The sequence below is a fragment of the Heloderma suspectum genome, chromosome 11 (assembly GCF_057233095.1).
Source record: "Heloderma suspectum isolate Gila_16-S chromosome 11, 16-S_ref, whole genome shotgun sequence".
NCBI lineage: Eukaryota > Metazoa > Chordata > Lepidosauria > Squamata > Helodermatidae > Heloderma > Heloderma suspectum.
Window position 1 is genome coordinate 14,802,484 of NC_139468.1, and position 25,938 is coordinate 14,828,421.

At 47.7% G+C, this 25,938-nt stretch overlaps 1 protein-coding gene across 1 annotated transcript in view; it reads left to right on the forward strand.

The window, feature by feature from the left end:
• The window catches only part of INSYN1 (inhibitory synaptic factor 1), a 120,612-nt gene extending 94,980 nt beyond the window's left edge, over positions 1–25,632 (forward strand). The window contains exon 2 of the mRNA XM_084816416.1: positions 24,955–25,632. Within this exon, the coding sequence (XP_084672542.1) occupies positions 24,955–25,632 (678 nt within the window). The remainder of the gene's footprint in view (positions 1–24,954) is intronic.
• Positions 25,633–25,938: the final 306 nt, after the last annotated feature.

Consider the following 25,938-nt stretch of genomic DNA (forward strand, 5'->3'; position numbering starts at 1 on the left):
GTGGCTGCAAAAAAGGCAAATGCTATTTTGGGCTACGCTATGCTGAAGCTCAAATATTTTGGCCACCTAATGTGAAGAGAAAACTCACTGGAATAGACCCTGATGCTGGGAAAGATCGAAGGAAAAAGGAGAAGGGGACGGCAGAGGATGAGATGGCTAGATAGCATCACCGATGCAATGAATATGAACTTGAGCACGCTCCGGGAGAGAGCAGAGAACAGGAAGGCCTGGCGTGCTATGGTCCATGGAGTAGGGATGTCAGATAATTTCTCCACAAATCTCCAGGAGGCCGAATGCCAACGCATTTGGCCCCCCAAAATTGGTGGAGAAACGGTCCGCCACCCCCCCGCCAACCCCCCCAGGATGGGACTTACCTTGAGCGAATGTCCCTGGCGGCAGCGGCTCCCGGCGGTGGGGCGGCAACGGTGTGGCGGGTGCAGCAGCCAGTCTTCCGACCGGCTGCCACCGCCACCATTTCCAAGTAAAAAAAAACCAACAACAAACGTGATAGGCTATGTAAAGATTTACATAGCCTATCATGGCTAGATTTTCAAAAAACACCATGATAGGCTACGTAAATGTTTACGTAGCCTATCACGGCTGACTTTGAAAAAAAAAAAAAAAGCACATACGCAAATGGCGGCACCCAAGGGCGCCGCCATTTGCGTTCCTTATTTTGGCACGGGTAGTCTACGTAAATATTTACGTAGACTACGGCAAAAATAAGGGCAACGCAAATAGCATTGCCCTTATTTTCGCCATAGTCTACGTAAATATTTACGTAGACTACCCGTGCCAAAATAAGGAAGACAAATGGCGGCGCCCATGAGCGCCGCCATTTGCGTACGCGCTTTTTTTTTTTTCAAAGTCAGCTGTGATAGGCCACATAAACATTTACATAGCCTATCACAGCTGACTACAGGCCAGGGATGCAAATGGCGGCGGCTACGGCCGCCGCCATTTGCATCCCGGCAGGAGAAGAGGTTTCGCGGCCAGAGAGATGGGGCTCTCCCCCAGGCCAGAATTTCGACGGGGAGGGATGGGGTGCCTCCCCCCTGGCCAGAATTTCGGTGGGGAGGGACGGGGCGCCTCACCTCGGCCAGAATTTCGGCAGGGGGGGACGGAGCGCCTCCCCCCCACCGCGAAGCAAGCTTTGGGATCAGGTAAGTGACTTTCGTCTATCCCTACCATGGAGTCACGAAGAGTCAGACATGACTTAATGACTGAACAACAACAATAGAAGCATAGCTTCCAAATCCCGGGAAGTCCTAGTTCCCCTCCACTCAGCACTGGTCAGGCCTCGTCTGGAGTACCGTGTCCAGTTCTGGGCACCACACTTTAAGAAGGATGCAGACAAACTGAAGAGAGTTCAGAGGAGGGCAACGAAGATGATCAGGGGACTGGAAACAAAGCCTTATGAAGAGAAACTGAAAGAACTGGGCATGTTTAGCTTTGAGAAGAGAAAACTGAGGGGAGATAGGATAGTGCTCTGCAAGTACTTGAAAGGTTGTCCCAGAGAGGAAGGCCAGGATCTCTTCTCGATCTTCCCGTGTGCAGGACACAGAATAATGGGCTCAAGTGACAGGAAGGCAGATTCTGGCTGAACATCAGGAAAAACGTCCTGACTGTAAGAGCAATATGACAATGGAACCAATTACCTGGGGAGGTGGTGGGCTCTCCCACACTGGAGGCATTCAAGATGAGGCTGGACAGCCATCTGTCAGGGATGCTCTGACTTGGATTCCTGCATTGGCTTAGTAGGCCCCTTCCAAACCTACTATTCTATGATTCTATGACTGAATACATGGGTGATCCTGGTCATTCAGGAGGCAGCCAAGACAGGACTATTGTTCCTGAACAGGTAAAGATTTTCATCCCTTTTGCAGCAATCCCCCCTACACACACACTAGGGGTGGGCGGACGCTTTACCTCCGGGTCTGGGAGGGCATCCGTGCGGGGGGAGAGGCAATCCTAGGGATGTACGAAAGGCACTTACCTTTCGCGGATTATGTTGATGGTGGGGGGGGAGGTGCTCCGTCCCTCCCCCCGGAATCCTGGATGGGGGAGGAGGTGCTCCGTTCCTCCCCCCCCCCCCAGAATCCTGGCCGGCCGGCTGTGCTCCGCAGGGATTCTGCGGAGCCGCCAGCCGGCTCCGCCAGCAGCCGGACATCCGGCCGCTGGCTAGCAGGGACACAAATGGCGGTGGCCGTAGCCGCCGCCGTTTGCATCCCTGCAGTCAGTCATGATAGGCTACGTAAATGTTTACGTAGCCTATCATGGCTGACTTAAAAAAAAACACAACAACATGCGTATGCAAATGGCGGCGGCCACGGCTGCCCCCATTTGCCTTCCTTATTTTGGCACGTCTTAGTCTACGTCAAGATTTATGTAGACTAAGACGGTGAAAATAAGGGCAACGCAAATAGCGTAGCGGACACTATGCTATTTGCGTTCCCCTTATTTTCGCCATCTTAGTCTACGTAAATGTTTACATAGACTAAGACGTGCCAAAATAAGGAACGCAAATGGCGGCAGCCGTGGCCACCGCCATTTGCGTACATGCATTGTTGTTGTGTGTTTTTTTAAGTCAGCTGTGATAGGCTATGTAAACATTTGTGTAGCCTATCACGGTTTTTTGTTTAAACTTAGCCGTGATAGCTGTCAAGGGCTCCTTGGAGGGCTCTCTCAGTCTAATCCAGTAGCCAAGTCCAGACGCAGACAAAGGGATTCTTTTCAAAGCTTTATTCTTCTTTTACAACTTAGCAACTCTACAGGTAGCAACTAGATCTGAGCAGCAGCATCCCTATGCCCTAAGTTGGAACAGTTGGTCCCCGTTTGAAAAGCAATTACTGGCAGACCCCTGAATATAAGGACTAGGGAGAATCCCTCCCCTTTTCCCTTGGATCCTCTGGGCGCAACCGTTCTTTGAGCGTGAACCCTTTGGCGCTGCTCTCTGCGACTGCGCCGCGCATCCACCCAGTCTGCTATCTGTGCTGAGACACTCCCTGGACTGCTTTCAAAACTAGGAATGTGGGTGGGAGGAATCTCCGTCAGCTGTTGGTCCTGGGAAAAAGGAGCGCGCTCCTCTCCCGAAGGAGCGACTGCTCTTCCTCAGCAGCAGAACTACTCTGGGAATCTATGGGCTCAGTGTCCACCCTGACAATAGGCTACGTAAATCTTTACGTAGCCCATCACATTTTTTTTGTTTTGTTGTTGTTGTTGTTGTTTTTAACTGGAAATGGCGGTGGCGGCAGCCGGTTGGAAGACCGGCCGCCGCCGGAGTCACCACCAGAGCTGCCACTGCCAGGAAGATCCACCCCAGGTAAGTCTCATCCGGGGGGGCGGGGGGCAGACCGTTCCACCACCGATTTTGGGGGGCCGAATGCGCTGGCATTCAGCCTCCCCGAGATCCGTGGCGGAATTCTTTGACATCCCTAGGCAATCCGTCCTTCCACCCAGAGTCCGTCTGCAGGATCGTCGCAGAGCGGAGCTGGCTGCCAGCTCCGCAATGCTGGCAATACGGCCGGCTCCATTGCCATGCCATATCGCTATGTTAAGTATCTGGACGCAAATGGCGTATTGGGCCCCATTTGCGGCCGTAAAGCTGGTGGATTAGCTTAAATGCAGCCATTTATGGCTGCATTTAGGCTAATCCACCAGCTTTACGGCCGCAAATGGGGCCCAATACGCCATTTGTGTCCCTGCTTTTTCTTCACGCGATAGGCTATGCAAATATTTATGGCTGCATTTAGGCTAATCCACCAGCCAGCCGTATCGCCAGCATTGTGGATCTGGCAGCCAGCTCCGCAGGATCACTGCAGGGAGGGAGCCGACCTGGACAGATTCCAAGGGGAGCCAGAGGTGAGTGCTCCATTCCGCAGGATTCTTGGAATCCAGCCTCATTGGGGTCTGTGGTGGAATTCTTGGACATCCCTACTCCACACACACGTATCACTCAAACAGGAGTTCCTTTAAACACTTGTGTGTGGGGGGGGGATTAACATACCTCTCCACACTCACACTTTTTAAGCCCGGGCACCTCGTTCTTCTTTAAAGAAGCTTAATTGGGGAAAAAAACTGGCTACAACTCTCTAGAAAACCCAAAACTCAGTTTTGTGGCTATTTGGCTAAACATGATTGTGTTTCAGCTTCAATAAAAGCCAAGTGTAGCCAAAAAATGTAATATTTTGGATTTTGAATCTATGATGTGAACAGCACTGTGGGCGGTTTGAATTAGGTGTGGGTTGCAGGATGGATAGCTGAGGCTGCAAAGCTCATTAAATTGGAAAGTAAAATACGATGAGCACTTAATGCATTCTGGCTGGTCAGTGAGAGCTTGGGGATGGGAGAAAAAGAAGATAAATATCTTATCAGCTGCCAGAGAGCAGCAGGGAGGATTTAAAGTCCCATGACTGGACTTGTTTTTAGGGGGTAGGGGGTAAATGCCCTTTCTCACTGTTCTTTGCCATTCTGATCTTGGAAACAAGAGTGGAAGTTTAGGATGGACAGAGAGATACTTTCTAGACAAAGTGTTGACTACTAACCCTTTGGTAGTTTTACACAGGAATGTCAGAAGTGCCCTGCTGGATCAAACACAAGGTCCATCGAGTCCAGCATTCCGTTCACACCGTGGCCAACCAGTTGCCCACGGAAAACTCACAAGCAGGACATGAGTGCAACAGCACCCTCCCTCCCATGTTCCCCAGCAACTGGTGTATCGCCCCAGCCGTGGGCATTGAACTCCTAGGTTAGAGGTGCCAAGATAGTGATACATCAGATCCATAAGTTTACTTACAAGGAGTACTTTATTGGGTAACTTACAGCACACAGGCATACCCAATGGTTGGATCAGACAGCTTCTCTGAACCACGGGCCATTGGGCACAATGGGTCTTACACTCTACATGTTGGCAACGAAGCAGCGTAACAGCAGCAAGAGCCCCTACCATCCATTCCCAGCATAGCTACCTGCAGCTTACACAAACATACTTCGCTTCCCAGGCACAAGATACTTTACTCAGCAGTATGGAATGTGAAGCGAGCTGTTATCGGCTTTTGTCTCATTTCACATGCTCAGCGGCTTACAATGAGCCTAAACAAAGCATTATGGATCTCTTGGCCCCTCTAACACTACAAATGACTTGGCTACACTCCTGGGGCCAATACAACTGGGGTACATAGGCTTACTGCCTCTGATACCAGAGGTGGCACATAGCCATCAGGACTAATAGCCAGTGAGATCCTCATCGTCCATGGATTTGTTTAATGCCCTTTTAAAGCCATCAAAATTGGTGGCCATCACTACATCTCGTGGTAGCCAATTCCATAGTTTAACTACGTGCTGTGTAAAGTTCTCCTTTTTATCTGCCCTGAATCTCCCACCATTCAGCTTCATGGGATGACCCCTTTGGATCCTAGTATAATAAGAGAGGGGGAAAAATGTCCCCCTATCCACTTGTTCCACACCATACATAATTTTGTACACCTCTAATGTCTCACCAGCATTCCAGCTGCAATGCTCTGAGCCAATTGATAGGATCAGTTTTTTTCCTGGGCCATCTGCGCTTCCATCACCCTCCAAATTGAATACTTTACTGGTGCATGTGTGGATTATAATTTAATGAATGCACGAGGTGAATCTGAGGTTGAAAAGAGCTAAAAACAACAATACTAATAATACAGAGTGCAGTTGTTCTCTTGGCTAGGCAGAGGTGGGGGTGGAATTAGAAGTTCTTTAGAGGCACGCTCAGACAATCACCTCCGAATGGCCTGAGACAGCCTGCAAACGGAATTGGCATTGCCTTACCTTGAAGTGAGATGAAGTGTCTGCTTCCAGCAGCTGTTATTCCAGAGGGAGCATCATTTTTCTGTCACTGGCCGCCCTCTGTGTGTTATTTTAAAGATGAGCAGAGGTGTGATGTCTTTTTGAGTTTTCAAAGTCTTCAGAGCACCTAAGGCCAGCCTAGAACATAAGTAGGGGTCAGCTAGATGGGATCAAAGGTCCATCTCGTCCAGCATCCTGTTTCCTACAGTAGCCAAACAGATGCCTCCAGGAAGCCCACAAGAAGCAGGGCAGGACAGTGATAGCCAGGAATCTATGCGGTCTGTTAAATCCTGTTAAAAGTATATTTTCACAGTGTATTTTCACACTGAAAAATACAGTGTATTTTTTCACAGTGTATTTTCACACTTTAACCTATGGGGGGGTGCATTTTCAGTTGCTCTTTTTTTAAAAAATGGATTTTTGTACAATTAAATTTGCATACAGTTTTGGAAAGTAAAAAAAAGTAAAGGTCTGCATGTCCACAGAATCTGCCCAACTCAGAAAAAGCCACTCTGCTGTGGAATCTGTAGATCAGTTGCACAGAAATCTGATCTCATTTTAATCCATTGTGGATTTCTCCAACATCCCTAACCCTCTCCTGCTGTTGCTCGTGAACAATTTGTATTCCATGGCACATGGCCTCCAAACATGGAGTTTCCAATACAGCTGTGCCTAGGGAAGGGGGAGAAATTCATTTGGCTTGCATTTTAATGTGAACGTATGTAATTTTGCATAATTTCCAAACCAATATGCGAACCAAAGCTCAGATATCCTTAGAAATGCATACTTCTCCAAATATTGCTGATCTCTGATCTCAAAATGCATACAAGTCATCACACAAGGGGTGTGATGATTTGTCCTTCAAGGATCCCATGGAATAGGCTCACACATAAGTGAGAGCTCCCATATAGCAGCCAAAGGTTTATTCTTTAAGTACAAGCCCAGCACCAGCATGACCTCTATGCTAGGAACAGCCTAACTGAAAATACTTGGTTAGTTAAAAACAATGCAGCTGTGCTGGGAACAGTTGATCTTAAAGATAGACTACACCATGGGGAGGCGGGGATTTTGTGCATCTGGGGGGGAACGTGCACATTTCCGCAAATGCAAATTTGTGCAAATGTGCATTTGTGCAAATCTGGGAACTAAAAACATCTGATGCCGTTGATGGATGGACTGTGGAATGAAAGGCACCTGACAATCCTATCAGGACCATTGTGTTATTTTTGCAAAGGACCCAGGTACAGATGTGAGGTAGGACACATCCTCTGACTCTCTATTGCTGTTTTTCCTCTCGCCTTGCCTGCAACAAGTGCTGCCTATTTAGGTTGCTACATCTCTGGAAGAAGCAAAGGTGTTTTTTAAAAAATCCTGATTTATACTGTATTCCATACAGGAGAGCCTGGTTTGACCTGCCTGTAGAGAGCCGCAAGACAAATCACAATGTGTAAAAGGCTGGCAGGGTTTTAATTTCCTGTTCTTTAATATGCAAAGTGATTAGAAGGAACAAGAACAGTCTCCTAGAGACAGATCAGAAAGATCAGTTTTATCCTGTTCTGGCAGAGCTGTGAGCCCACAAGGTGCCAGGTAAAGCCTAGCAGATGTTACGCTGCAATGAGAGTCCAGCACATGCTATCCAGGTTCCTATTAAGGAGCTAAGGCTGTATCATGCCAGTCAGGACCATGGCCAGCCAGCAATGCAGACTTTCAGGAGCAAGAGAGTCTGCCCATTTCCAGTTCTCTCCATTTCTCATTTTCCCAATCTGAAGTTCAGTTCATCCTGAATTTTGAGATGTTTTTCCCAAACTCCCCCACCCAATCATTTTATTGTGATGTTAACAAAACAAAATGAATTGTAAAAGGAAGGGGGAAACGGGGGGAAGGACAAGAAATTACATGCATAGAATTATCAATATTCTATTAAATACAACATTCTAAAAACCCAAAAGAAAACAAGAGATTATGCAAAAGCGCTGAGAAAAGCAGCTCAACTAATTTTTGTTGTTCAGTCGTTCAGTCGTGTCCGACTCTTCGTGACCCCATGGACCATAGCACGCCAGGCCTTCCTGTCCTCCGCTCTCTCCCGGAGCGTTCTGAAGTTCATATTCATTGCATCGGCGATACTATCTAGCCATCTCATCCTCTGCCGTCCCCTTCTCCTTTTGCCTTCAGTCTTTCCCAGCATCAGGGTCTTTTCCAGAGAGTTTTCTCTTCACATTAGGTGGCCAAAATATTTGAGCTTCAGCTTCAGTATCTGTCCTTCCAATGAGCACTCAGGGTTGATCTCCTTTAGGATTGACTGATTTGACCTCCTTGCAGTCCAGGGAACTCATCAGAGTCTTCTCCAGCACCACAGTTCGAAAGCATCAATTCTTTGGTGCTCAGCCTTCCTTATAGTCCAGCTCTCACATCCATACATTACTACTGGGAAAACCATAGCTTTGATTAGACGGACCTTTGTCGGCAAGGTGATGTCTCTGCTTCTTACTATGCTGTCTAGGTTTGCCATAGCTTTCCTCCCAAGGAGCAAGCGTCTTTTAATTTCATGGCTACAGTCACCATCTGAGGTGATCTTGGAGCCCAAGAAAGTAAAATCTGTCACTGCTTCCATTTCTTCCCCTTCTATATGCCAGGAAGTGATGGGGCCAGATGCCATGATCTTCGTTTTTTTAATGTTGAGTTTCAAACCAGCTTTTGCACTCTCCTCTTTCACCCTCAACAAGAGGCTCTTTAGATCCTCTTCACTTTCTGCCATTAGGGTGGTATCGTCTGCATATCGGAGGTTGTTGATAATTCTCCCAGCAATCTTAATTCCAACCTGTGATTCATCCAACCCAGCTCAACTAATAGGGGGTAATAATACTGATCAACCTTACAGGGTTGTTGCAAGGATCACACGAGAATGTATCGAGAATATTTCAGAGCACATCGGAATGGGTTCAGAGGAAGACAACAGAGATGGGCAAGGATGTGTAAAATGCATCCTAACAGGAAAGGTTGAAGGAACTAGGCAGTTTTAGCCTGGGGAAGATGTCAAGTAGAAGAGGCCAATGACTTGTTCTCTGCTGCCCCAGAAGGCAGGATTAAATCTAGTGGTTAAGTTACAGGATGGGAGATTGCCACTGAAAATTGGGAGAAACAATGGAAGCTATTACCTAGAGGGCTGGTGGGCTCTCCCCAACTGGAGGTCTTCAAGCAGAGGCTGAAGACAGAGACACCTGTCTGCTATGTTCTTGCTCTGGATTTCCCACATTAAAATCTAGGGCTTGGCTTGTTAGCTTACAAGGTGCCTTGAGAAGGTTTTACCCTTGAGACACCAGCTTGAGTTGGTTTTACCATTAAAGATGGCCTAAAAAATAATAATAATAATAAATAAACAAGGCCCACCCTCCAACCCTATGATTCTAAGTATGTAGAGGGGGTTGGGTACTGAAAAGTGCTATAGAAATGCGAGGTTGTTGTAAAGCGCTTCAATATCGTAACATGTACAGGTATTGATGTGGCTACATGGTATGTCTGTTTCACTGATGTCCCACTTTTCTCCCATAGACCTTAAGGTGGGATGACTTGTCTCAGACTTGTTAATTTTATCTGCCACCTGCTGTTTTATTACTTCAAAAATGGCAACATCTTGAGGCACCTTAAAAGTCTGCATATTTATTATGCCAAAAGCTTTTGTGGACTGCAGTCCACAACAACAGATGCAGAAAGCTTTAGCCTGAGTTAGCAGCACTGAGCACACTGCTTACATTTCTCTCCCCCTGCCCCCCCTCTCTCACTGTGTTAGGGACGTGCATTGGATTTGGGGGGGCATGGTAGAGGCTGACAAATGTATGTGTTGTGTGGAGAAACTGTGGAGACCAGGGCTTAAATTCACCATGAATCCTACTTAGAGTGGACCCACTGCAATGAATTGGACTTAAATTATTCATGACCAATTCATTTCAGTGGGTCTACTCTAAGTAGGACTAACATTGGATGTTACCCATAGATTTTTTCTCCTTCTTCCTAATAACACTAGAATTTGGTGCCACACAATGAAAACTGACCCACATCTGATGATGGTAAAGGATGAAATTATGAACACTGTACATGCTGAGCTCTCTTTAGACCCACTGGCATTTTTTATTTGAATGTCTTAAGGATACAGTCTCAAGCAATGATGTGGAAATGACTATTCATTTACTGACGGCTTCCCATATGGCAATAAGCTACAGGTGAAAGAGAATTAACGTTCCAACAATTGATTATTGTTGTATGAGGGTTTGTGATATTGCTTCTTATTAGAGCAGAAAAGGATAGTTAGTAAATAGCCCTTTTATAGAAACAATGAAGGTTTTTTTTAAGAAATTATATTGGAATGAGACCGTTCAGGATTTAATATTTTAATTACTATTAATTAATATCTTAATTACTATTGTGGCTATTTGACTAGTATGAGTTTGATTATGTTTATAGGCCCTCTTTGTAAAAAATATAATGATTTATGAATGGATGTAATACACAAATTAATTGATAAATTTATGTGGGATGATTTAATGAAAGAATAACGTGAACTCAGTTTAAGAAAGAAAGAAAGAAAGAAAGAAAGAAAGAAAGAAAGCAGTAGATTCCAGAGAGACAAAAGGAAGCATTTCTTTGCATATGACATACTCAATTGTTTGGGGGGTTGTATTTTTTAATGTATTTCAATCTTTGTATTTTTTTATCGCACATTGCCTCGATTGGAGGGGTGATCTAAAAATATTCTATAGATAGAAAGATAGATAGATAGATAGATAGATAGATAGATAGATAGATAGATAGATGATAGTGGGATTTACTGCCACACGATGACCATTAGCTTAGATGTCTTTAAAGAGGATGAAGTGAGTGCATGAAGGATGACCATTTGTCATGATAGCTATATAGATCCTCCAGATATAGAGGCTGTATACCTCCAAATGTCAGATTCTGAGGAGGAAACAACAGAGGAGCACTGTGGTCTTCATGTCCTGGTTGTGGGCTCCTTAGAAGCATCTTATTGGACAGGATGGGGAACAGAATGCTGGACTATAAAGACCTTTGGTCTGATCCATAATGAGAAGCCGTGAGTTTTATGTATCAGCACCATGGACAGTTCCTCAGCCCGTAGTTGCAAGGTTGAGAGAAAGATCCAGCTTCCCAGTAAGTACTGCCAGAATAGAAGTCAAGCACACTTAGGCCTTATTAGAGCCCTTACATCTCGGCAAGAGGGCGGCTGAATCAGTAAGAGGTGGCAGAGTGCTCTGAAAGGGTTGACCTGCTCTAGGGGATGTGTGCCGAAGTAATAACCCATGCTGGAAGAGCTCCTAATCAGAAGTCATCATGGATGACTGGTAGCTGCTCTCTTGTATATCCCACTTCACCACCCATCACTAGGGATGGATGGATTCCCTACCTGTCATTCTGTGGGGGAATCCACCCGTGGGGGGAGGCGATCCATCCCTCCCCCCAGAATCCGTCCAGGCCAGCTCCACTCCGCGTCAGTCCTGTAGAGCCAGCCACCAGCTCCACATCGCTGGCAAATGTCAATACGGCCAGCAGCCATTGCTGTGCTGTATCACTGTAAGTCAGTCTCTGGATGCAAATGGCATAGTGGGCACCATTTGTGGCTGTAAAGCTGGTGGGTTAGCTTAAATGCAGCCATTTACGGCTGCATTTAGGTTAATCTACCAGCTTTACGGCCGTTAATGGTGTCCACTATGCCATTTGAATCGCTGTTCATGCGATAGGCTACGCAAATATTTGTGCAGCCTATCACGCCAAAAAACAGGGACGCAAATGGCATAGCGGACTCCATTTGCAGCCGTAAAGCTGGTAGATTAACCTAAATTCTTTAGAATCCGGCCTCATTGGAGTCCGTGGTGGAATTCTCCGCCATCCCTACCCATCACTCATCTCTTGTGTGTCTGACTCTGCCAAGTGCATGAAATGTATTGTTATCAACCTTTTAAGCAGAGGTGTGTTGAGGGCTTAAATATAGGAGGAGAGGGCATGGATTTATTTGGGAACATCAATCCCTAGTGTCTGGACATCAGAATATAAGAGTCCTGCCAGTCTGAATAAAGGGTCCACCTATTCTAGCTTCCTGTTTCCAACAGGGGACAGCCAGAACCAATGAGGAAGCTTCCAAGGAGGGAATGACGGTGACACCCTTCTTCTGCTTGCCCCTGAAATATCTGATAGTCAGTGATCCACTCCTTCTGAATGTGGAGGAAGTTCCATTTTGCTGTCATCACAAATATTGATGGATACAGTCTGAACAAACCCTGGAATGGAAACAAAATCCTGCAATTTAATACTCACAGTAGTAATTCAACCATAACCACGTGTGCCTATTGCCTTACATCAGGGGTGGGGAACCTGTGTGCTTCCAAATGTTATTGGGTTCCACCTCACTCAGCATGGTCAGTAGTCAGGGATGCTGGGAGTTGTAGTCCTTTGATATCTGGAAAGCCACCGGTTCCCTACCCTCAGCTCGAGCACTTCTCAACAAAGAATATAGTGAAAGAGGAATGGTATGAAGATGAGCAAAATGAAAGTGATCAGGAAACTGCAGTGGGTTGCCTACAGGAGAAAATCTATAATAATACGAGAGGATATGTGTCTGTCTGTCAGCCCCACAGCATGAAGACTGTGAAACCCAGACACCTGAAAATTGGTATACATACTAAGGGGACCTTAGGGGTGTATGCCTCAGGATTCTTTTTTTTAACCATTAATTAATTTTAATTAATTTAAATGCATCTGCGTGGTTGAAGCCTGCAGCAACATCTTCAGCAACTAGGGACAGACTTCCCTAATCAGTACAAAGCTTTGCAGTCCTTATAGTTTGAAACCACAGAAGATTAGTATTCATTAATTTATTTATTTATAGCATTTTTTACCCCACTCTTCAGCTGAAAAAGGCTCCCACAGTGGCTTAAAAAGATGAATATTAAGACAGTCCCTGCCCATGGGCTTCCAATCTAAAAGACATGACACAAAAGGAAAAGGTATTGGGAGGGAGGAGGGGAAGGAAAGCAAATACACCAATGACCGCTGTATAGGACCAGGTTGGTCTCCCCCCTGCGATGATGTTCATCCTGGGAGGCAGGAGGTGCAGCCCCCCACTGGCCCTCGGTCCTCCAGCTGATGGATGAGGCCAGAGTCTGCACTCCCAGGGGACAGTCAGTTGGAGCTGCATGTTCCTTCTAGCAGTGAGGGGAGGAGTGAGCTCCCTGCAGCTCCTCCCTCTCTGGCTGATGTATTGGACCAGGTTAGTCTCCCACCTGCGATGATGTTCTTCCTGGGAGGCAGAGTTAGGCTGAGGAACAGAGTTATACACCTACCCTCTCGCTGTGGGGCACCCCCCTCCTCTGGGGAATGGAATGGACAGACCCCTCCCTCAGGGAACTATAGGGATACACCATGGCTGGGGCCATGCCTAGGGCGCCAGAGGGCATGGCATCAGTCGTATGGGGTGGGCAGAATGGGCCCAGCTCTGACAACTGTATAAGGTTGCTTGAAGGCTTCACTGGATCAAACCAAGGGCTATTCCAACCCATGCAAAGCCAGGTCCATTCATTAGTTAGAAATAAAAAAGAGCAAAGAGAGTTCTGTTTTGTTTTTTTTCTTTAAAAGGTTACAAGTAAAAGAAAGACACTGATGGATGTGTAAGAAGATTGTTAGTGATACTGCTGGTACAGTTTTCAGGGATGTGGTATTTCCTTTCTCCCATAAAAATAGAACTCGAAAGAACCCAGTGAAATGTATGGGCAGCTGAGTTAACAAGACGACACCTCTAAGTTACAGTCACCGCATTTTCATACTGTGTACACACACACACACACACACACACACACACGCCTGCAGTGATCAGTAGCATGTTATGAAGGCCAGTAGGATAATTGACTTTTCAAAGAGTATTAGTCACATTCGTGGAGGACAAGCAATCACCCTTGGATGCTTACTACCGTGCCAGGGTGTTCAGAAGGTGCAGCCTCATGCCAAAGATGTCCCTAAATCTCCAAGAGACACAACCTGGAAGTGATTGCTGGGGATGGGGTGGGGCAGTGGCTAATTGCCCTGCAGTTTCTCATTCGCTTTCTCCTTGAGCGTCTCGACTGGCTAACGCAAGGAGAGAAACACTGTATCTACGCTGATATACAGCAACTGGCCCTCATTAGATGCAGGGTCAGCATGGAGACTGTGATAAAATGAGAATTGCAACAAAATGTTGCAGTATGGAGTGCTGTCATTCAGGATTCCAGCCACTTCTATTCCATCCTCTACACACACACACACACACACACACACACACCTGGTTTTCTGGCCCCTCCTCGAACAGTTTGTTAGCATTCCATGGCCACTCCACTGAGCAGAGCACACTCACTCGTCATTGAGCTGTTTCTCCACATCGCTGTTGCCGCCTATTTGTTTGCTCACCTCTGGCCCAGAGGGCAGGGAGGGACACATGAACAGCGATGGCAGGAGGGTGGTGTTGCACTTGACCAAGGACAATACTCTATTTGAAAAGCTGTCATGGGAAAAGCCTCTATTTGTAGGGAAACCATAAACAACTCAGGACCAGAATACTTAAGAGATCACCTGATCCACCTACCTGCCTGTTTGGCCACCGTGCTCAACAGGAGACACCCTAGGATTTCAGAGGTCTGGTCCATGAAGGCTCAAAACAGGGCCTTTAGTATCATAGCACCACTCTCTGGAGCTCTCTGTCAGTACAAATTGAGACTGGCACCAGCCATTCTGGGTTTTTGGCAGCTACTGAAAATGTGGTTGTTCCAAGAACGATTCCCACAAAGGTAATCTTGTCTTCAGTACAGAGCAATAATATGCAGTATTGCATTATCATCTTATACTGTATTGTTTTGCACATCACTTAGGAATTCCTTTTAATGCATGCAATCCATAAATCCAGTTAAATAAAAAAGAGAGCGATCCTGTGGGCCCTAGACAGAGTCTGGGGGGCCATAGGAGAGTTTGGATTCCTGGATCTGAGATCAGAGACAGAGTTCTGACCTTGGAGCCAGGACTCCGAGCTCCCCCTCCCCGGTCTTCTCCCCCTCCCCCTCACAGCTGGCATGGAGAGAACTGCACTGGCTGCCTCTCCAAGGTTGCAAAGGTGACCTTGGAGAGGAAGAAAGGGTGTGTGTCAGTGGGCAGGTAGGGGAGGGGACTGGGGAGGCCGGCTTATGTAGTATGCCCAGGCCTCCCCAGCCACCTTCCTTCCCACTCCGCAGAGTCCCAGCTAGATGGACAAAAAAGCTTGTCCAGCCAAAATACAAAGCAGGAGGAGCACGGAGGCAAAGTTCGCCTCCACCTCGCCTCCCACTCTGGTGGGATAGCCATCAGCCTCCAAGTTTGGCCATCCCGATAAGATTGCACCCTAAATAAATACTTTAATATTTTAATAATGCTTTTACGGCTACAATTTACATGGATGTAAGTGCTTTACAGCCGCAACTGACATAAAATACACAATTTATGGCCATGATTTTCCCAAGGTCCACGAATGGCAGCTGCCATTCATGGATCTTGTCTTTTTTAAAACCTGGAAGCCATCCCACGTAGAGTCTGGCTCTGGCTGGCATGGAGATACAGGGAGCCAGTCCGCTGCACACCTCACAGGTCGGGTTCTTGGGAATCTGGGCTAATTTGAGTCTGCAGCAGATTTCTCCACCATCCCTAGCAATGACAAGTAGACCAGCTCTCTGTGTAGAAGTTTTCAGCCTCCACCTTGTTAGAGCTGTGCACTCAGACTCTTCATGTAAGGCCCATAAAGTGCTCTGGCTAGCATTGCTTGACTTCAAGTCCTTCTGATTGCCTGTTCAATTAATTGCATAACCATGCACTCCATTCAAGAGCAAGAGCTCAAAAATTATATCTCCTGTGCTCATCTCACATTCATCTTGTAGCAATGCAAACATTTCTTGTCAGAAGGAAGGAAGGAATAAACTATTGGGAGCTAGTCACCCTCTGTTGAAAGCTAGTAATGTGCTGGTGCATATTTCATTTAGTTTTGCTTTAGTTGCTCCTGATGAAGGGGCTTTGCCTCAAAACACATCAGAACATTGGAGCAGGGATGGGCGAGGATTTTGTTTCAGTTCAGTTTTGATCAGAATTCACCCAAACTCACAAAGTTCTCCATGTTCGGAACAAAATGAGACGCAAAAGAAACCTGAACATGGGAGAAACAGACAGATTTGTGCATCTATGACCCAGGGCTTTGAATACTTAATTCTTAAAAGTCTGTGTTAGAATCCCTGTGTATTCAATCTTGTTGGTGCTTCACTGGGGTCGCCACCTCTTTTTCCTGGCCAGCTCCTCATCGACTATGTGGCAGCAGTTATTGTAGGGTCCTCTCCAGGCTGGAAATAGCTGGACCTATTGAATTGTGGTGGTCAAGATGGGGGAGCATTTTGTTTCAGTTCATTTTTTTATAAGAATTTACCAACATTCTCAAGTTCTTCATATTTGGGAGAGAAAGAACTTGAGATTTAGAATCTGAGTGTAAGAGAAAGCAAAACTGACAGATTCGCTCATCCCTGTCTTTGAGCTGTTGTTAAGAATAATGAAGTGCGTGATGATGCAACACTATGCACATTTAGACAGAAAAGAAAGTCCTACAACTTCCAGCATTCCCCAGCCAGCCATGCTGGCTGGCTGGGGAATGCTAAGAGTTGTAGGACATTTTTTTTTTGTCTAAACGTTCATAGGGTTGCATCCTAAAACAGCTTTCCCCAAACTGATCCCTTCCAGATGCATTTGAAAACAATTCCCAACATCCCCAATGGCCATACTGGCAAGGGATGGTGGGAGTTGTAGTCCAACACATCTAAAGGGCACTAGGTTAGCTACAGCTGGCGTAAGTTATGTCGACGATTTCATTTTCTTCATTGCGTCGGCCCTGCCCCTGCGCCTTTGCCGTTTCTTTTGATCCCTGTTGGGGTGCTGCCCTTCAGTCTCTCGCCGCATTAAGAAGAGCACTGAACAGGATGCTCAGACTGTGTGCATGCCCGCTGGTCTCCCTTTTTAAAGGATGCGAGATGTTCAAAAGGAATTATTCACAGTCAAAATGAATTTGCTCGGGGTATACTTGAAGCAATTGTTAAACGCCTTATTCCTCTCCAAGAAGCAATTTGGCGCCGCTTGACTTGTCATATCACATCTCCATCTACTGGGCATTTGGAGGGATGCAACTAGAAAGCCGCCCTGATGCTTGATAGACTTGGGTTGCCATTATCTGTCGCTGTTTTCTTTGACTCTTTACAAGTGTAACGCTTAGGGCAGGTTAGGGGATTGAGATGGAAGGGGGAGGTGAGGGCGGTGAAGGGGTCATTGCTTTGTTCATGCTCCCAGGCTCTGTTCGTACTTAGTCTGACAGATGATGTTCTCAAAGTTTGGGCCAATGTAGCATTTTCATTGTGGCCTTGATTAGAATGTAAGCTTTTGGGCAGTGACTTGTTTCTTTAAACCAGGGATGGGGCACTTTTTTTCTGTCAAGGGCCACATCATTGGGGGTAATCTGTCAGGGGCCATGTGGCAGTTGTGGATGGGGCTGAAACCAATGTTGGCAGGGTGAGAAACAAAAGTGGGTGGGGTGGAGCCAGGCTCCCATTTTTTTCTCCCTCCCTCCCTCCCTCCCTCCCTCCCTCCCTCTCTCTCTCTGCCACCCCCTTTTCTGTCTGTCCCTTCCTGACAACTGCCTCTCTCTCTCTTTGTCTCTCTGTCTCTCTCTGCACCCCTTTCCTGTCTCTTTCTTCTTGACAGCCCCCCTTTCTCTCTCTCTCTCTTTCTGCCACCCCTTTTCTTTCTCTTTCTTCTTGACAGCCCCCCCCCTTTCTCTCTCTCTCTCTCTCTCTCTCTCTCTTATTTCCCACCACCAGGTAGGCTGACAGGGAAAGGACATCCTTCTTGCCAGACATCTGAAATCATTTGAAGAGGCCTTCTGAAATTTGGGCACATTATATTAGGTCACAGGTTCCTCACCTGTTTAGAATTAATGCCTAGTTCTATTCTCATTATGTGATAAGTAATAATAATATCTTGACCACAGTGGTACAGGGACTAGTAACCCCACGATTGAATTACTGCAATGAGCTCTATGTGGGGCTGCCCTTAAGGCTGCTACGGAAGCTGGAGCTAGTGCAGAACGCAGCAGTTCAGCTGTTGTCGGGAGCTGCGCCTTTCCAGTATGCAACGTCTTTGCTGAGGGAACTGCACTGGCTGCCTATTCAATACCTGCCAGGTTTAAGGTTCTAGTGCTAGTGTACAATGCCCTAAACAACTTGGGACCAGGATACCTGAGAAAGCACCTCCTTCCTTACCAACCTGCCCAGGCATTGAGGTCATCAGAGGGCATGCTCCTTGTGGTTCTACATGGACCTATGGTCCGACTGGAGTCCACCCAGAGAAGAGCCTTCAGTGTGGTGGCCCCCTTTCTTCGGAACTTCCTGTCCCTGGAGGTCAGGCAGGCACCAACATTGTGTTGCTTCCAGCACCTCCTGAAAACAGTGCTTTTCCAGGAAGCATTCCTTAGCTGACCAGCTACAGTTTTTATTTGCATCAAGTTTTTAAACAAATAATTTTAATATAGTGTTTTAATATTTTATTCTTTTTATTATTTTACCTTTTGTGTTCACCACTCCAGAATCTGCTTTGGATGTGGAGCAGTATACAAACGTTGTAGATAATAGTAATAATAATAATAATAATAATTGTATTACATTTTATTATGCATTCATTTTATTAATAAATGTATTAATATTACATTTTTATTGTGAGGTCTAAAGAGCTCAAGGTGGTGTACATCATCCCCCCCTCACTTATTATCCTCACAACTCTGCGAGATAGGCTTGGCTGAAGAAATAGTGACTAGCTCAAGGTCACATGGAGGGCTTCTTGGCTTAGTGGGGAATTTGAACCCAGGTCTCCCCAGCCCAGGTCCAACACTCTAATTCTACCACAAGAAATACAACCAAGAGATGAGAGAGGGAGACTATAGTCTCAGTGGCAGATCTGGGTTGTTTGTTGGAATGACGGGGAGCTATTTGTTCTGTAGGCATGTGTTTTGCAGTACATCCTCTCCTCATTTATATCCCACCTTCCTTCTATCATGGAACTCAAGGTGGCTACATGGGCTTCCCAGGGGGTCTCCCCTCCAAGCACTGACCAGACCCAGACCTGCTTAGCTTCAGCCAGGTGGCTGCTTCATGTGCCTTCAGATGATGCCCTGGGAGAGTTGTGCCTTACAGGAACAAGTACTGACCCGAACTTCTAACTTCAAGGGAACTTTCACAAGTGGAGACATGGCAGGTGGCCCCACATCTCCTGGATAATGTCTAAAGAAGACAGGACATCAGTGCAGTCAGTGTGATGATGTCCCTCCCCACCACCCTAAGCAGCAGTCAGTGACATAGAACAAGATGCAGAGGGACTGAGTGTGGCTAAGGGAGCAACCCCATGTCCCTTAGACAGCGTCTGGGGGACACAGGATTGTTTGGTTTCCTGGCTCCGAGCTCAGAGACAGGGACCTGAGCCCAGAGCCAGGAGGCTGCACCCCCTGTCCCTCCCCTGCCCCCCCATAGCCAATGTGGACAGAACCATGCCAGCTACCCCTCTGAGCTCACAAAAAAGAGTGTGGAGATGGGGGAAAGGAGGCGTTCCCAGGGACGGGGAGGGGAGGAGTCTGGGAATGTGGGGCTATAAGGTATCGCCAGACATCCCCACCTCCTTCCCTCCCCGAAGCCTCTGCTAGACAGGCAAAAACAACTGTCTAGCTAAAATGCAGAGCAAGAGGAACAAGCCAACTCCTGCTCTGCACCGGATACTTGTAAGCCTCTGAGTTCAGAGGCTTATGAGTACCCAGGGCAGATCTGATAGGGTTGCCCCCTAAGTCATGCCACATGTTTCCTTTAGCTAAACATCACTGCAAAGAAACAAGGAGAAGAGGTGGGGTTGTATCAGCCATGCATTCTTGATCATGTGTAATTTGGGCCAGTGTGGTGCAGTGGTGAGAGTGCTGGACTGGGAGCCAGGAGATCCAGGTTCTAGTCCCCAGTTGGCCGTGGAAGCTCCCTGGGTGACTTTGGGCCCATCACAGACTCTCAACCCAGCCTACATCACAACTCAGATCTGGCTCCCATTCCAACTAGTGATGTACGAAAGTCACTTACCTGGTCCCGCAGCTTGCTTCGCGGTGGGGGGGAGGCGCTTTGGTTCTCCCCCCGAAGTTCAGGCTGGGGGGGGAGGTGCCCCGCCTCGCCCAGCCGAAATTCAGGCCAGGGAGAAGCGCCCCGTCTCCCCGGCCGTGAAATAAAAAGTGAATGGGGGGGGGGAAAACACCCGTAACAGGCTATGTAATGATTAACAGCCTATCACGGCTAGATTGCCAAAGTCAGCCTTGATAGGCTACATTAATCGTTACGTAGCCTATCACGGGTGACTTTGAAAGAAAAAAAAAGCGCGTACGCAAATGGCAGCGCCCATGGGCGCCGCCATTTGCGTTCCTTATTTGGTCCCGGGTAGTCTACGTAAAGATTTACGTAGACTACAGCGAAAATAAGGGCAACGCTATTTGCGTTGCCCTTATTTTCACCGTAGTCTACGTAAATCTTTACGTAGACTACCTGGGACCAAATAAGGAATGCAAATGGCGGCGGCCATGGGTGCCGCCATTTGCATACGCGCTTTTTTTTTTTGCCAAAGTCACCCGTGATAGGCTACGTAACAATTAACGTAGCCTATCACGGCTGACTTTGGAAATCTAGCCATGATTGGCTACGTTAATCATTACGTAGCCTATCATGGGTGTTTTGGTTTTTTTTACTTTATTTTGTAATGGCGGCAGCAGCAGCCGGTCGGAAGACCGGCCGCCGCCCCTACCCCTGACGAAACGCCACCGAAACACCGCCAGGACCCGCCGCCAAGAGGGACATTCGCATGAGGTAAGTCCCATCCCGGGGGGGTGGCAGGGGGGTGGCGGAGAATTTCACCAACAATTTCGGGGGGCCGAATGCATTGGCACTCGGCCTCCCCAAGATTCATGGAGAAATTCACGGCCATCCCTAATTCCAACACTCTCAGCACTTACAGGGTTCTTGTTGTGAGGATAAAATGGAGAGGAGGAGGATAATGTAAGCCACCTTGGGTTCCTTGCAGGAGGAAAAAAGGTGGGATATGAATGCAATAAATACAACCTTATTATAGTTAGTGATGTCATAAGTGAACCTACTTTGGCTCACCCCAAAAAGCATTTAATTTGCTCAAGCTTTCCTGGAAAAGGTTCCAAAAAAAAGAGGAAACCTTGAGGGATTTATCTCTCCAAGCATTCAACAGGAAAGCTAAAAAAAAAAAAAAAATGAAATGAAATGAGTGAAACATCCCAACCTTAGCGGTCAGTTCTGTCCTGACCCAACCCCCAACTCACCCTCGTCTTTGAGAAGACAGAGGGAGTTATCACTAGGGGCAATCACTAGGGATGTATGAGAAATTTGTTTCAGTTTGTTTTTTTTATCTGTTTATGCAGTTTGTACCTTCCATACCAAACATGGACTCAGACACAACCTACGGTTGAAGTCTGTACATTCCCAAGCTTGCTGTGTGATTTGTGGACCCCCAAAAAATAGTTTGACAGCATGCGTACGTTTGAATAATGCACATTAAAAATGTGTGATTTTGAAAAAAATGCAGAAATATGCTTTAATCAGTGGGATAAGAATGCATACATTTCAAAGATCTGCACAATTCATGCATACATTTGGAAAAATACACATGAAAATATGTATGGATTTTCATGTGAAAAAAAAAAAAGAAAGAAAGCTCGCAATCTGATATGGACTTTAGTTGGAATGAGCTTCGAGGTAGAATTCAGAGAACTTTGGTGAGCTTGAGTTTTGCTGATTTGCACATCCCTAATGATCACTACACACTAGATCACTAGGCGCAGGAGGTTAATTTGCAATACTGTTGCCTACTGAGTACCTGAAAGCTGAATGAGGTGGTGGTGGCCTCCTCCTCCTCCTTCCTCTCCTTCTCTTCCTCCTCTTCCTCCTCCTCCTTCCTCTCCTCCTCTGCCTCCACCACCTTCTCCTCCTCCTTCTCCTCCTCCTTCCTCTCCTCCTCCTCCTCCATCCTCTCCTCCTCCTTCTCCTCCTTCCTCCTCCTCCTCCTTCCCCTCCTCCTCCTCCTTGTCTTCCTCCTCCTCCTTCTCTTCCTCCTCTTCCTCCTCCTCCTTCTTCTCCTCCTTCCTCTCCTCCTCCTCCTTCTCTTCCTCCTCCTCCTTCTCCTCCTCCTTCCTCTCCTCCTCCTCCTCCTCCTTCTCCTACTACTACTCCTTCTCCTCCTTCTCCTCCTCCTCCTTCCTCTCCTCCTCCTTCCTCTCCTCCTCCTCCTTCTCTTCCTCCTCCTCCTTCTCCTCCTCCTTCTTCTCCTCCTTTCTCTCCTCCTCCATCCTCTCCTCCTCCTTCTTCTCCTCTGTCCTCTCCTCCTCCTTCTTCTCCTCCTTCCTCTCCTCCTCCTCCTTCTCTTCCTCCTCCTCCTTCTCCTCCTCCTCCTCCTTTCTCTCCTCCTCCGTCCTCTCCTCCTCCTTCTTCTCCTCCTTCCTCTCCTCCTCCTCCTTCCCTTCCTCCCTCCTTCTCCTCCTCCTTTCTCTCCTCCTCCGTCCTCTCCTCCTCCTTCTTCTCCTCCTTCCTCTCCTCCTCCTCCTTCTCCTCCTCCTCCTCCTCCTTGTCTTCCTCCTCCTCCTTCTCCTCCTCCTCCTCCTTCCTCTCCTCCTCCTTCTCTTCCTCCTCCTCCTTCTCCTCCTCCTCCTCCTTTCTCTCCTCCTCCCTCCTTCTCCTCCTCCTCCTCCTTTCTCTCCTCCTCCTCCTCCTTTCTCTCCTCCTCCTTCCTCTCCTCCTCCTCCTTCTCCTCCTCCTCCTCCTTCCTCTCCTCCTCCTTGTCTTCCTCCTCCTCCTTCTCCTCCTCCTCCTCCTTCCTCTCCTCCTCCTCCTCTTCCTCCTCCTCCTTCTCCTCCTCCTCCTCCTTTCTCTCCTCCTTTCTCTCCTCCTCCGTCCTCTCCTCCTCCTTCCTCTCCTCCTCCTCCTTCTCTTCCTCCCTCCTTCTCCTCCTCCTCCTCCTTTCTCTCCTCCTCCGTCCTCTCCTCCTCCTCCTCCTCCTTCCTCTCCTCCTCCTCCTTCTCCTCCTCCTCCTCCTTCCTCTCCTCCTCCTCCTCCTTGTCTTCCTCCTCCTCCTCCTCCTCCTCTGTCCTCTCCTCCTCCTTCTTCTCCTCCTTCCTCTCCTCTTCCTCCTTCTCTTCCTCCCTCCTTCTCCTCCTCCTCCTCCTTCCTCTCCCCCTCCTCCTCCTCCTTCTAAGGCCTTTTAACATCAAACAAAACAAAACCAAAAATTTCTCACTCAGCTTTCAGGCACTCAGCAGGCAGCAACACTGGAAAGCACCAAGGGACGAAATCCTGCTTAAGTCCTCTTGGGGGATTTTCAGAAAGTTCAAGCAGCCAGGGAGGCTGCAAGGACAGAACAGGATAAAAATGGTAAAATAAAGAGTTGGCATGAACTCCTCAGCCACCTCCTTACAGTAAGGTAACCACTGAAGCACTGAAGCCCTGCGCCCTGAGAAATTTCTCCAAAATTCTCAACATCCCTGTGAAAGAGGAAGAAAAATGACTGCCTCTTTCACAGGGAAATGAAGGGGCTGCAAAGGGCAGGTGGGGTTCCCACACAGCACTGATATGTGATATGCTTCCTTGTCCTTCTCAGGGTGCATGCAGTTGTGCCTTGAAGCTGTAGCTAGCGTAAGATTTGCTACTATGACTTCCCCACCCACAACCTCCACTCTTCCATAAACATGCGCACCTATCACTGCAGCGCATGCCTGTCCCCACCCCCCACCCCAGATTAGGCTCTCTCCCATGTCTCCGGTGAGTTGTCTGCCTGTTCAGGTTCGCTTAAAGGGCTGTTTCTATGATTACACATTTCTTTAAATTACACCATACCTGGTCTTTAAAGAAAAACACAAGTTGTTTGTTTTTAACCTGAAAAGCTGCTCCAGGGAATTGGGAGTGGGGGAGAGAAAGGGCTGAGGCTCAGTGGTAGAGCACCTGTTTTGCATGCAAAAGGCCCCAGGTTCAATCTCTGGTGTCTCCAGGTAGGGCTGGGAAGAATCCTGTCTGAAACCCTGGAGAGCCTTTGCCCATCTGGGTTGACAATTCCTGGGTTAGATGGACCCATGGTCTGACTCAGCATAAGGCTAGATGGATACATGGTCTGACTTGGCATAAGCCAGATGGACCCATGGTCTGACTCAGCATAAGCCTAGATGGACAAGGATCTAACTCAGCATAAGGCTAGATGGACAAGGATCTGACTCAGCCTAAGGCTAGATGGATACACGGTCTGACTCGGCATAAGCCAGATGGACCTATGTTCTGACTCAGCATAGGGCCAGATGGACAAGGGCCCTTACTCAGCATAAAGGAGCTTCCTGTTCCTAACCTCCACCCTCCCCAGCCATCAATGGCCATACTAGCTGGGAAGGATGGAAGTTATAGAACAACCCACCTAGAGGGAAGCAGGCTGGAGAAGGCTGCTCTAGAAACTCTCTCTCAGGTTGCTGATCATGGAGGCAGTGATGAAATGGCCTGAAAAAGATGAAGGTTAGGGAGGTATGAGCATTTTGTTTCCATTTGTTTAACACCAGAACCTGCCATGTTTGTACCCCCTGATCTAAACACAAATGCGTTTTGTGGGCAAAGCTTGCATATTCCTGAGCTTTTAATTGTGTTCGCAAAATATGTACCTTAAAAGAACACACACTTGAAAATGTGCGGGGGGGGGGGGGGCTCGCCATGCTTTAGTCCATGGGGGAAAGTATGCATCTGTGTGTGTGCTTTAAAAAATGCAGACCTAATTGTGCACTTTTCCCATTTGAACAATAGGGGGGGGAGGAACTTGCAATCAGGAATGAGGTGGATCGAACAAGGTGGAACTCAGACAACTTTGACGAGCTCAAGCCTTTCTGGTTCTCCCATCCCTTGTGAAGATGTTGGTTGGTAGATGGCCAAAGCTGCTGCCGATCTCTTTTTGTAACTGCTCTTTCACCTTTCTCCCCAGGTGGTAAGCCAAATTGACAAACTGACTTCAGACTTTGAGTTCGAACTGGAGCCGGATGATTGGACGACGGCAACAGTGAGCAGCACATCCAGCAGCGACAAAGGAGGTGGCATGTTTGACCTTGGGCACCTCGATTTCATGACCTCGGACATCCTCTCCGATAGCTGGGAGTTCTGCTCTTTCCTAGAGGCCTCCACCCCATCTGATTCTGGCGATGGGTCTGAGCAGCAGCAGCAGGGACGTCAGCCCGACTACCGGCTGATGAACGGCGGGGTCCTGATCCCCAACGGACCCCGGGTGGAAACACCAGACTCTTCTAGCGAGGAGGCCTTCAGCTCTGCCCCGAGTCACAAAACCCAGCACCAGAGGACGCCTGGCACCAGGGAGCGGGTGCGGTTCAGTGACAAAGTCCTCTATCACGCTTTGTGCTGCGACGACGAGGACGCCGAGGACGCCGAAGGGGGCCCACCTCCCGAGGAACCGCCTGAGGAGCCTGGTGAGGCGGCCCACAAAGTGGCTCCCATCTCCAAGGCAACGCCACGGCGGTCGCCTCACCTCAGCAGCACTCGGCAACGGAAACTGACGCGGAACAGCAGCACACAGACAGTGTCGGACAAAAGCACGCAGACGGTGCTGCCCTATATCTCGGGCAAACAGAAAATCAAAAGCAAGAACTGAGGACTAGCAGGGCAGGGGCTGGGGTGTGGGGTAAATGGGGAAAGTTGCAAATATATATATATAAATCTCTATATATATTTAAGTCAATAAATAATTACAATATGATAAAAATGGTGACAGGATATCATCATGAACTACCTAACCATCATGTCAACACTCAGGGAATTTAAACTGCTTTATTTATTGAATGGTCCCCTCCCCCCCACACTCACACCAGCTCAATAAATGCTATGTGTATACACAAATATGATGAAACATATACCCTCTCTGAGCAAAAAGCAGGGAGTGTGGGTGTGTGCTTTTAAG